Source organism: Colletotrichum spaethianum, assembly GCF_022836535.1.
Source record: "Colletotrichum spaethianum MAFF 239500 DNA, contig23, whole genome shotgun sequence".
NCBI lineage: Eukaryota > Fungi > Ascomycota > Sordariomycetes > Glomerellales > Glomerellaceae > Colletotrichum > Colletotrichum spaethianum.
The window spans coordinates 676,833-689,844 of NW_026054793.1; the positions used below are offsets into that span (position 1 = coordinate 676,833).

The window sequence follows — 13,012 nt, forward strand, 5'->3', positions numbered from 1 at the left end:
TATGCGATGCCAGGCAGATTCGACTAGAATCAGTCGAACGAATGATGGATAGGCAAATATTTCTCTCGTCTAAACTTGGTCATTTTCTACTTGCTTGAGCGGTTTGGCCTGTGAACAGTACTTTGCATGGCGCTCATCAACACCTTGTACGCTTCTTCAACACCGCAGAGAGACCAACTACAATGCTTGGTTACGGTGCGTAGCAGCAAGCCAACCTAGATGATGTACCTATTGTCAAGATGGCCAGTCTAGACGGGCTATCGAGGTCCCAAACACATCGTTCAAGGGACAGCCGAGGCACCGGCTGGATAGACTGCATCTTCCGTCATACCGGGGGGGGGGGGGGGGCTGCGAGGCTTTTTGTCTTGGGAAAGAGAGGGGGGGAATGGCTAGTCAGTCTCGTTGGACTGGGCAGTCTGCTCCGGTACGACGTCTTCTCGCCGCTTGACGCCGGCGCGACCGACGCCTTGAACCTGGCCTTGGCCTCGGTGGCGGCGACAAGACGCAGCACAGTCACGACGCGAGGGGGGGGGGGGGGGGGTGTAAAGGGGCGGGATGCCGGTGTCACTTCAACTCTAGGGTATCATTGTATCAATATCTGTGTTTCTTCGTAGCCCAGTTCCCCAGCCCTGTGCCTCTTGTCTCTGCCAATGCCGGGGTAGGAGGCCACTCTCGTCGTTGCCTCTGAGCTCACTCAGCAAGAGGAGTCCGCCTGCGTGGCTCATGGGCCGCCGTCAAGCGCTCGTCTCGTGCGTGTGTAAATTCGTAACCCCCCACCCCCGGCTTTGGCCCCAACGCTGTTGGTGGAAGAGTGGCGCGCTGTTGTTGCTGCAGATTGCCCTCTTCGGTCGCGGCGGCCCCAGTCCCTGCTCCCAAATAACGCCGAGTCCCAAACTCCCAGTCCAAAGAGGCGTTTGTGTTTTCTGAATGACGCCGTGACCCCTTTTTGCTTTGGAAACCATAAACACTTGTCGCCCGGTTGTGCGGGCGGTACCGCTGTCTTCGGTGTGGATATCTGCGTCCTGTTTCCTCCGCTCTCGTCCATGGCCGTGCCCGTTGACCCGTCTGCCGTTGTTTGTCGGTTTGCGGTGCTTCTGGTTCACCTCTGAGACCCGAGCACCCATAGCTCGACGCCCAGCACGCCAAACTTCTCCCCCTCGTCGCTCAAGGGCTCGTTGCCAAAAGTCTGGCTGCGTCCACTGTGGCCGCGGTCGAGGCTGTCGTCGAGCCACAGGCCGTAGTGGCCGTCGCCGGCGCCGACGCTTAAGAAGCCCGTCTCGCAGTTGATGTAGTAGTCGTTGACGCCCGAGTAGGGGAATGCCTTGAAGCGGATGGACTCGCTCGGGGCCGGGGACGCCGTCAGCCTGTCGCTATCGGCAAAGGTAGAGCGGGTCGGGCTCGCCACGGTGGTGATGCGCGTGAGGTTCGTCGTGTCGGCGGATGGCGGCGGCGGGAGGGGGGTGAGGGTGGAGGCTCGCCAGAGGAAGCACTCGCCATTGCCGAAGTACTTGGGCGCTGGGTGTGGGTATTCGGAGAGGTAGGCGCCGAAAGTCTGATCATGGACACTTGATTAGCCGTCAGAATCCCAAAAGGTGCCAGGTGTCCTGGCGACGCAGTGATCCGTCCAGGGAAGAGCATAGGGAGAAGAAGCGAGGAAGGTGTTGAAACTTACGCCTCCGGCATCGTCCCTCACAACTAGCACAAAGCCGACACGTTGACCCTGGTAGTCGGCTGCCTTCTGGTACAGCGTCGTCAGACTGGCGCCGTCCTGTTCCAGGCTGTAGATCAACTTCCAATCCTCCATGATCCGCAACCTCTCAGGCAGCATGATGCGGATCTCCTCGGCCACGCCATGGCTCAGCAACCGAGCGCTCGGCGGGGTGCTGTCTTTGAAGCCGTGTAGGATAATTGGATCGAGGGGCGGGGGGCGGAATGGGCTCGCGGTGCGCTTGATGTTGGAGGGGACGAAGACGCCGTTGACGCCGTCCCTGAAAGCGGCCCCGCCAGCAGGCTCAGTATGCGCGTGGGCGAGGTGTGATGGCTCCCGCGAATAGCCGTCATGAGGGTAGGACTCGGGAATATCGGAGGAGAAGCGGCGGATGAGACCGGACCACATGGTCGTGATCATGGAATTCGAAAGCGACGGAGCGGTGGAAGAGTGTGTCGGGGTGTGGGCGCCCGAGGAGGATGGTGTTTCCGGAGGGCTCTGGTAAGCCATCTTTCAACGTTGTGCGTGTCGAGGTCGAGGGGTGGGTGCGGTTTTAAGCGTGGCCGCGGAGGAGGTAGTAGGACATATAGGAGAGGAAGTCGGTTGCGGTTGCGGTGGCAGAACGGGGGCTTATCATCGAAGGAGACGCTATGTCAGGCGTAGGGGGTTCGAGAGGGAATCGTGTCTAAACGGAGTGCGGGATGAAAACGACAGTGGTGACAAAGATGTGGTAAGCACGATAAAAAGCAACAAGAGGTTGGCGGGCAGCCCAGCACGGGGTATTTGGTAAGACAAAGAGGGCGGCTAGCCCGCCGGTAAGTGGTAAAGTAAGGCAAGGTGATGGAGGTGGTTGATCAACGGGTCTGTCGCCGGTGCAACTCTGGCGTGCGTTCGGCCAGCGGCGGTGAGTTCGGGTCGGTCCCGCAACAGAGGAGCTGGGAAGCCGGACAGGGCCAAGAAATGCCTGTTTGTACGTGGGGTTCTCGGGGAGATGCTCAAGGCAGGTCGTGTTCTGGACCAATATTGAGTCACGCTGACTAGTATTGCGGTTTGTCGTTGGTAATAATGTTGCACCCTACATCGCACATTTGCTGTATGTCGTTATTGATTGATGCCAAGTGCAGCGTGGTCTTGTCTTGGGCAACAACGGCGGCCATCCGTCGGGTTTTCTTCCAAATTGGACTGACACTTTGACGCAATGCCTACCATGGAGCTGAATGAAGGACGAGCCCCCAGGCTTGACGTCGTCAGTGGTGGTTGACGCTGCATGGACGCAACGGATGAGGGGTAGGAGTTTGGCCTGCACCCGCTAATCCTATGCCCAAGGCCGTTTGCTGGCTGGCTGGCTGTCACCGCTGGGCCCGTTCCTCTTCCAGGAGCCAGCGTTGGTGCCGAAGACATGACGGCACAATACGTACCTGATGACAGACGTCAACTGGGAAAGAAAGTGGTGTGGTCGTGTTCGTGCGCAGGTGGCCAATAAGGGTACTACGATGTGCAATCCTGCCGCCACTGGCGGGCAGCTGTCTATTCATGAGACCATTTCTGTTACCTTGTCATGGGTACCCATTGTCAACTGAGGCTCCACTTCGTCCCAAATTCATGCTTCTTTCCTGCCGGCCACCCCCGGCCGGGCGCCCGGATGGCCGGTCTCGTCTCCGGTTACGTACAAGTCGCAGCCATCTCAATGCCATCTTACCCTAGCGTTACCTGATGGAATTCGGCCCGCGTGCCTTTCCAATGCTCAACTTATGGCTGTACACCGATATACCACGAAACAAAGCACTAAGCACTCAAAATGTTGGTAACAGTTTCGTTTTTGTAGGATTGATATAACATAATCATTACCTTAGAACAGGCCTTGTGCTGTTCCCCGCCCTTCGCCCCGACTTCGGTAATGTAAGCTGGGGAGCAGGCGGGAATATGTAATCTCACGACCAAAAGCTCGCTTTGCTTCGTTGAGATAAAATAAAAGGGACACAGACAATGTGTGTGTGTGTGTGTATGCGTGTCCACCTCCCCTCCCCTCCAACAAAAAAAAAAAAAGAATAAACACCAAAAACACCATACCCGGACCCGGCTCTGCGTCCGTTCCTTTTTTGTTCTTGGTATCTTCGCTTGCCCTCCCTCTCTTCATCAGAAATGCCACCGGTGGCAGCGTTCCAAAGCTGCGTATCGCGTAAGACCGTCACTCCTCCCTTTCCTTCCTATCCCTTCCCTCCCTCGGGTCCGCCACTCCGACCAACGTTTGTACAAGTAGTGAAAAGAATGAAAAGATTTGAGTTTGTAATACAAGGTTCGGAAGTGCGTTTACAGCGCCTTGCCGACGCTATTCTGGCTCCCTCCGCTGGGTCTCCGCCCAACCGTCTTCTGCTCGCCAGGGCGGTATCCCGCAATCGGGCTCTCAGTCTCGTAGCGATAACTCGGTCCGCTCGAAGATGGCCCAACATCTGGGCCTGGATCGCTCCAGCCGTCCATGCTCACCCCGCTGCTGTACTTCGAGCTGAAGCTATCGGCTCGTGTGTGGGCTGAGCCTGGCACTCGAGGCGGGCCACCACCGACCTGGCTGTAATTGCTGCTTGCCTGCGTCGTACGGTTCCCAAGTAGCTCAGGCCGCTCCAAATCGAACGGGTCGGATCGGAACTTGTTCCGCCTTGTGGCAAAGCTTTCCACACTTTGCATTGAGTCCCGGTACATGGATTCCAGACGAGGTGAATATGTCGAACCACTGGGCGGCCTTGTCGTGCCGCCGCCGAATGATGTTCCTCGAGACCGGCGCAAGTCCGCAACGTACGTTGACGGCGGCTTTGCTGCTGCGGCCGGCGCCGAAATGGCGTTAGCATCCGAGAAGGGATTGTTGCCTGGGTTGACCACGGTGAGCGGCGCTGGCTTTGCCGAGTCGTGAGGCAATGCGTTGACATCCGAGAAGGGGTTTGCCGCAGCATTATCGAAGTTGAGCCCAAGGCCTCCGAGGAAGTGGTCTGCTGAGCCGGCACTGCCCTGGCCACGGCTGAGCCGCCTTCGCTGCGCCTCCCTCTCGACTTCCTTGTCGTCCATACCCAGAAGCGTCAAAAAATCGGGCTGCCCACCCACGGCCGCTTTTCGATCCTTCACATCGCGCGCCGAGACAAGGGCGTCCTTGTCCACGTCTCTGTCGCCGCGGAGGCGCCAGTTAAAATTCATATCCGCCGTCAACCGTTCCCACCAGTCCTTGACCCGATCTTTTGTCGTGATCACATCCCGTGGTCCAGTATGATTCGACAAGGACGAGCTATTACGGCTGTGCTGAGAAACATTCATGAACTGAGAACGGTTGCTGGTCGGGCTGCTGTCCCGATTGCGCGAAACCAACGCTCCCAGTTGGCCGCGGAACCGTTGGAAGTTGTATCCGAGCGCCGCCTTAAGCTTGGCTGAGCGTGGTGTCGGGCCCAAAGATCCCCTGTCGATGATATATGATGACTTCTCGGCATGCCTGAAGCTGGGATCCGTCGACAAAGGCGTGAGGAGAGTGCTCCGGCGCTTCTTAAGCAGTCTCTTCCGCCAGAACCAAAGAAGGAAGCCAAGCAGGCCAAGCACTACTACAGCACCAATTACGCTCGAGGCGATGATAACCGGGGTACCCACGCCGCCAGATCTGCTGTTTCCAGAGGAGGTCTCACCAGATGCAGGAGAATCGCTGCCAGCCTCGCCTGCAGCTGTGCCAGGATTTAAAGGAGGTGAAGGAGCGATTGCGCCGACGCCTGCTCCTGATCCCGCGCTGTTCGTGGACGAAGATGACGACGTTTGAGCGGGAGGCGGTGTTGGGACTGCGTTGGCATCAGTCTGGCTGGTTCCTGGTAATACAACGGGTACGGGTATCGGGGAGGATGAGAACACAGGAGGGGTTATTTGCGCAGGAGTAGGCGGTGAACTCAGCACGGGAATGATGGGTATGTTGTTGAAGGTAGGGAGAGTGGCCGGAGGCTCCGCATCAACGAGTGGCGTGGAAGACGTCAATGCTGGCGCAAGCGGGGGAGAGCTTGAGACCACGGGAGCAGGCGGTGGTATTGAAGAGGAAGTCGCAACTGGAAGGGGAGGGGGTGGAGGGGGTGATGAGGAGCTCGTCGTACTCGCTGAAGTGGAAGTCAAAACGGCTGCTGGCGGTGGTTGTGTTGTCGACGACGATGCCACCGGCGGCGGCGGCGCAGGAGAAGGAGTTGCAACTGGCAGAGGCGCTGCGCTTGTTTTCGGTGGAGGCGTCGCTTGTGGCGTCGAGCTCGATGTCGAAAGCGACGTACTTGTCGACCGTTGCTGCTGATTATTCGACCTCGTGTTGTTTCCTCCCTTCGGCCTGGCCGTACACCTTTTGCCGTTGAAGGTCGTTATGAAAGCCCCACCCGGCAGGTTTGCATTCCGATTTGAACTCGACATTGTTGTAATATGTTGCGATTCCAGTCGCAGAGAACCGAAGAGTGTAAGAATCGAAAAATGGTCCCGAAACGGGAATAAGAAGAAAGACAGATACTAGGAGAAGCCTAGCCGGCCATCTAGGTCGGTTTACAAAGGATCATGAGTGACCTGTTTTGTAAATTGAAGACGGCAAGAAGCCGTTTGGAAAGGGAGCCAAGTTGGTGAGAGTCGGTGGTGGGCGGCGATATCGAACAGTCGTCGTAGTCGTCGTAATCGTCGAACCGGGCAAACAGGCCTCGAGACCGACCACCAGGCTAGTGGAGGAAAGAAGTGAAAAGTTGAAAACGTGAAGATCACGGAAAGAATCGAAGGCGGTAGTAGGGAGAAGATGAAGGAGAGGGTCGGGGTAAAGGGAAAGTGTAAGAGACTAGAGGAGGGTAAGGTATGGAAAGCAGGGTATGGCATGGGAGGGGGGGGGAAGACACAGAAAAGGCCTGGTCCGGCCTGGTTTGGAGTGGTTTGGTATGTATGGTATTGGTACGGTATGGTCCGGTCTTGTCTGGTACGGCAGGGTCTGCGGTCTGAGTCTTGGACTTGACTGAGGCTCGCGGGATGTCTCTCCGATTGTGCGGGACAGGGACCACACACACCTCTTTCGAGACCTCTCACAAACAGAGACGGACAACCAGCATGCTACATGCTACATGCAAGCAGGCACTTGCGTGTTACATGGTGATGGCATGGACCACATACGTCTTGACATTGATACCGTTCGGCTACCCTGGGGGGGTGGGTGGTCGGGCATAGGCAGGAAGTGGACGGTAGGCGCCGAGCGACAGCGTTACTTCGTTTACCTCTCCTTACTTTAAACGAGGACGACCGAAGTGACAGACCCCAGTCCATGACCGAAGCAGAGACACACAGCCAGACCAGACCAGACCAGACCAAACCAGACCAAACCAAACCCATAAGTGGACGGCGATGACGGGCATGCAAATACGGGGCTGCTGCATCTGCACACACAAGGCCAAAGGGGATGGGCTTTGCGTGCTTGGTATATCGTACACTAGTACGATTGTAGACATCGTCTCCCTCGAGTCCGTGGTTGACTCGACTCGTAGCGGCGACCAGCCGCAGCAGAATCGACTCCGGCAGAAGCGGCAGAAGCGGCAGGAGCACTTGATGCACTTGATGCACTCACTCTTCACTAACCCAGTGTGTGCTCCTGCTATCGGCCTTCGTCCCTTCCTCCCAAAGCAACCGCTTCAGACACGGTCGCCAATGCCCAACCAGCCAGCCAATCCTGTCATGGGGGACGCCCGAAAGAGACAGAGGAAGAGACGCAGAGATCCATCAAACATTGACCAATCCTTCCATGCTGCGACAGACACCATCAATGCTCGTGCTCTGCTGCTGCCGCTGGGAGCAGTGTTGCAGGGATGCCTCCAGAAAAAAGGTGCATGTGTATATGCGCGAGTGTGCGCGTGGTCAGGGGAGGCTCAAGTTGGCGTGTTGTCCCTTGACGTTCCTCATCGGCTCTAAACAATGGGAATGGCGCCCCAAAAACGGCGAGCCCCTGGTCTGTAACACACCTGAAGCACGAAAACCCGCCCCCAAGCGACCCCAGGTGTGTTCCAGGCCAGGGGTCCCCAGCCCCCCTTCGGGTGGCACTTGGACTCAAGAAGTCAAAAGGTGTCTTGCTCACGGGAACCGATTTAGGGGGGATGGACGACTGTGAATGGCTGCATCTCATTAGGTACTCCCGCCAGATCTGCGACAGCCTAGCCCCGAAAGACTCGCTAGGCATGATCCCTCCCATACATTTCCATCTTCCCATATTCCCGCCTTCCCTTCCCACCTTTCCTATCATCAGTCGAACTTTCTCAATAGGTGGTGTAGTGTACAGTACGTTCCGAACCTGGAATTTACAGCAACCGTCGGGTCACGGCCCGATCGTTTGGCGGTTTTTTTTTTGGTTTTTTTTTTACCCCTGCATGATCCCCATCCGCTGGCGCCGAATCGGCCACACAGAAACGCTGGAAGACCCTTGAAAGGTGGGGGGATGAGGTGGATCCTACCGTCGGAAGAGGGAAGGAAAGGCGTATCTCTCCGTCTGCCCAGCTGTTTCCTCATTTTCATGCTAGGCCAATGTCGTACGGTACTCTCTTCCTTTCGCTTGTTCTTGTACAACGGGGCAATCCTCTCCTTCTTGGGTTGAGTCTGAGGCAGAAGGAGATGTTTCGATATTGCATCTCCCCGCCCCTTCACGCATTCTTCGTCACCGACCTTGGTGTCTGGCGTCATCCAGCAGCAAGTTCCTCTTCGGCCTGCTCCTCCCCATCTCAGTACACACGATATACTTGGTCCCTACACTCACCAGCCCAAACTGTTTTGTCGCACAAGCGCTCCTTGCCCCGTTGAAGCCAGATGATAGATGGACGACTCATGGCCGCGCCCAACCCGGCAGCTGCGCGTCTGGCCACCACCAAGAGGCCAACCGCGCGCATCCTCTACCTGTCAGCCAATCTATTCCAGATTTATTTCTCCGGCTGACTGCAAACTTTGTGGCCCTCAACCCCCGGCTAACCATCATCTTGGCCTTGTCCTTCTCCTCCTCCTCCTCGCCCGCTCCGCTTGGTCTTTCCCGTCTGCGGTCCACCTCGTCAGCGTCAAGGTCGTCTGTAAATAGCATCCAGTCTACGCCCTGTGCGCCTTCATCTCCCAAACAAGATGCGGGCCGTATACCGCTGTCCCTCTTGTCGCTCGTAAATCCGGAGAAGCCCTGCCTCGACCGTTAACCAGAACGCATCTCGCTCCCATTCCGGCCGCATGAGGCAACATCGTGCAGCCATCCCGCGGTGTGCACGCAAGCCTGTAGGAAACAGGAAACAGCTTGCGTGAAGCACGCTCGAGTAGAGAGAAGCGGGCTCGTCGTCCGCGCTTCAACCAAATTGCGAACACATCAACCATCCACCTGCCAGAATCGTCCTCATGGCCTGGTTGGCGGTGCACTCGGTGGAAAGCGTCCTCAGTGACACTCAACTCGTCCCCTCTTCGGCCAACCCTCGTCGTGTGTTGCTTCACCTCATATTCTGAGGGTGAACGGTCGCAGCCAGCCAGAGGTAGCGAGGAACTATTTTCTCGGCATTCGCGTGCTTCGATTATCAGAAACTCAGCGCTACTCTTCTCATTACCTTTCCTCCATCCCATTCGCCTCCATGTTCGCCCACCGAGCCATTAACGATCCTGGTGATAGTCTGAGAATCAAGACAGTCGGAGCACTGGCGGACAACTAGTTTGCAGTAAGACAAGCCTTCAATACAGCACATAACCTGTTACCGTCCAGGCCCAAAGCATTACGTACTACGTAGTGTGTGTACTATGAAGCTATCACAGGCAACACCCTGGCCGTTCGGCCTCGTGGCATGACCACCCAAAGTGGACGCTTGGGATGGCAGCTCGCAGGCTCTTCCCAGTCCGTACACGAAAGCGAAGCGCACCCCGCAGCCGTTTGCAAAGTGCGCATCCTTGGTCTTGGCCCCCTTCTCCCTCCCCACTACCCACCGAGACGTCAAACACATAGGGGCTAGTTGGTCGATCAACTTGACAACCCGCACGGGGTATTCCTTGAAAGTATGCCAAGATGTCTTTGCACGCCACGCTCTTAACCGCTTGCCCTGTTATTCGCGCCGCTGCCGGAGTTCAAGAATAGGACCTTAGCTGGGGACCGTCTTATTGGCGCGTCTCGGATATCGACATGACGAAAACACACGTCTTCCAAACATGCTAGCAGCACAGCCCATTCCATCAACTCGCTCTCACCGTCAAGTTTGCCCCCAGCCTAGGTTCGGTTTGCGACTGACTTGGGGAAACGAGAAGAACAAAGGAGCCAGACCATGATGGTTTCGGTTGTTCAAATTCGGTTGTTAACCCTCCTGCCAGAGTGGATGCACATGATGGAAGGGACCCTCCGTTCCGGGTGCATAGGGATGAGTAGACGGGACAGGGCTTTGACGAGAGACACTAGCTTAAGAAGAACAGGTGGCCGGCTGGCAGATAAGCCGAGTCATTCTCAAGGCAGTACTGATTCAATAACGAGCCGCTGCTATGTTTATGTGCATTTTCTCCCGTGCAGGATCCACGGATCATCAAACAGTGGCTAACAACCATAAATGCAGAGTGAAACTCGACGGCCAAACATTATCGTGGTCTTCGGGGAACAAGTCACCGAATAGTTACTAGCAATCATGACCGTATCGAGACTCGGCAACGTATGGCAGAAGGTAGTAGGAATCGACGGCAACCGTAGTGTCAGAATTGTTGCCTCGCGTTCGCCTAAAAGCGATTGGCCCTCGTAATGGTGAGACTAGTCAGATCTATGTTATACACTTTTTGTCGTAGATGTCAGATGGTTTGACGGGCTGCCCGACGGCTCAGTCCACCAACTTTGCTGGGAGAAAGGATGAACGTGCGTCGAGAAGCAAAGTCAATCAACCTTTTTTGGTGACGGAGGAAATGGCTGTGGATGATTGGGGGCTTTTTCGTCTTCTGATTTTTTTTCTTGGCTTGCAGACGACCGAAACATAGTTACGCGTACATGACCGGTGCGCTCTCATGTCCGTGTACTGGATGTGCTCGGGGCCCGGGTAGTATCATGAAAAGCAAGGACGAGTAAGCTTAGGCGAGGCTAGGACTACCTAAAGCCGAGGGGACGCTTAGGTAGACAACAACATCCTGAGACCACAAAAGTGAACCGGGGCAAACGAGGAGGAATAGCGCAGTTTCATAGCATTCGCAATGGCTCGTCTACTCTGGTTTTCCACCGGGAACGGGAGGCGACTTGGGTAGCAAGTAGGGAACGTCTACGATGGCTAATTTTTATCTTTCCGCAGTGTGTTTGGTTTTGACGAAGCTTGACGTGATGTGCAATCAACATGTTGCACCAGAGACAAGACTTCTGCACGTCAAGCCCCCCACCCACGGAAGCTTCTGCACCACCACCACGTCAACCACGGCCACCATCAACCAAAGGCAAAGCGATAGCAGGCGGACATCATGGTTCTAGGGGGGAACCACCCGCTGACCGTTCACGCTTCCTCGTGGCGTAGGCTCTCGGGTGACCCAAAAATGTGCCGCTTCGCCGGCTGCTGTTCGCAACCTGCTCTACTCAAAGTAGATCGTTCCGACGCACTTTTGCTAAACACAAGTAGACGGGCTTATAGAAGACGTTCTGACGCATCTAGAGGTACTGATTTTGTTACATCAGTGGGTGTCTTGTCTTGCGGCAGCTTTGCTATCGACCTCTGAAAAGCATTGTGTATGAGGTTGATACATTATTTTGTCACAACCCCGGCAGCTTTGCTGGAATGGCTAGCTGGCACTCCGGTCTGCGCGCTAAGAGAAGCAACAGGGCCTCCATCCCGAAACATCGAAGCCGCACCGTCCGGCTGGGACGGAGATCGGTAGACGAGGAGAACAGGCGGCTTGAGTTTCCACCTGCGTAAAGACTCCGCTCTTGGGCCAGGTTTGATCAGAGCGACAGGGCAACATCTAACTCGCGGCGCAGCGGGCAGAAGGATCCAGTGTACAACATCCAGGCAATATATAGGCGTCGCCAATGCAGGAGGGGTCTGCTGCCCAGTCTACGTGCCGTGAGTACAGTGTTGCAAGTTAGCAAGGTGAGTAGCCCAGGCGTAGCAACGGCCCGTAGTTGGAAAATCACAAGTCACATCTATATGACATGCCGCATTTGAACGTGCTTTTGCAGAGGCTAGCATATTGGCAAGGCAACAGGCGCTGTCGGTTGCACGACATTGGGATTCGACTGGCCGTGAATTGCTGACTGACTCGGCCGGCGCTCCTCCTCTCCGGGTCACGCCAGGTTGACCATGCGACGGAGCGGCAAGCGTCAGCGTCCGGAACGGTCGATCCCGCCCTGTCGGCAGGACCCACTCCAGCTCACCACGAAAATGCCGCCATGTTTCTCCGATCCGGGGATGATTCAGCAGCCTGCGCACCCATGTCGACGTTGGAAACCCCCTCACGGAAACATCGACCGCTATCCGTAACCAGTCCCAGATAGAATCGGGGCCAACCGCACAAGAGCCACCGGGCGCAGGGACTTGACTGTTGGTGGTTGGAAGTTGGAGACTCGGGTGCTTGGGCACTGCTCCCCCCCCCCCCTGCTCATGTCTGTCCCAAAAGCCACAATTCTCAGGCGGAAAGAACCCCGAAAGCAGGCACGGCAGGCAGCTACTCGCTCCTCTTTGCCTCGAGGAGCAAATCATAGCTCTTGCCTCCATCTTGTTCCAGGGGTCGTGGTAAGCCAAACCAACAGACAAACTGCTAATTGACCGGTTGGAAGCTCCCTGACGAGGAAAAGAGCCCACAAAGGTGCAGCGACGTTGCATTGTACGTGTGTGGGCCACTGGCCATCAGGTCCAACAAGAGCATGCCTAACGGCTGTGATCAGCACCACAAACAACCCTGGGAAGCACATCCAGCACGCCAAAGGCACCAACCACCAACCAGTCGGCTGCACACAGCAACGGCCGCCAAGTTTTCGCTTCTGCGACTTCTGCTGTGAACTCCCCATCTCGCCCACCTTACCTTACCATTCGCAGCATTCGTGATACGCAACGCCGTATGCACACTCAGAGGCCGTTCCAGGGGTGCTATGTAATTGCTCCATTGCCTTAGGACTGACAAGGCAGGTAAAGAACAGGAGGGTTTTCGCTCTGGTACCAACCAAATGCAGCGTCGCTTCTTTCGGGTTGCTGCTCCTCTGGTCTCCTGCTTTTCCGGCATACCATCTCTCCTTCTCCCAATTGCCTGGGGTCGAATTGAATTTCTGTGTCCCCTTTACTCATCTGCACTCTGTCCTTTTTCTTTTTTCTTTTCTATTTGATCCCACCA

General features: G+C 56.1%; 2 protein-coding genes across 2 annotated transcripts; both read right to left on the minus strand.

The window, feature by feature from the left end:
- Window positions 1-1,099: 1,099 nt before the first annotated feature.
- ColSpa_08620 (oxidation resistance protein 1) lies at window positions 1,100-2,116 on the minus strand (the record flags this gene model as incomplete). Its single annotated transcript, XM_049274832.1, has 2 exons — window positions 1,100-1,552; window positions 1,673-2,116. The coding sequence occupies 2 exons, from the start codon at window positions 2,114-2,116 to the stop codon at window positions 1,100-1,102; spliced, it is 897 nt and encodes a 298-aa protein (XP_049130789.1).
- Window positions 2,117-4,018: 1,902 nt separating this feature from the next.
- On the minus strand, window positions 4,019-4,891 carry ColSpa_08621 (uncharacterized protein; the record flags this gene model as incomplete). The annotated part of the gene is made up of 1 exon (XM_049274833.1): window positions 4,019-4,891. One exon carries the CDS (start codon window positions 4,889-4,891, stop codon window positions 4,019-4,021), a length of 873 nt encoding a protein of 290 aa, XP_049130790.1.
- Between the last annotated feature and the right edge of the window lie 8,121 nt (window positions 4,892-13,012).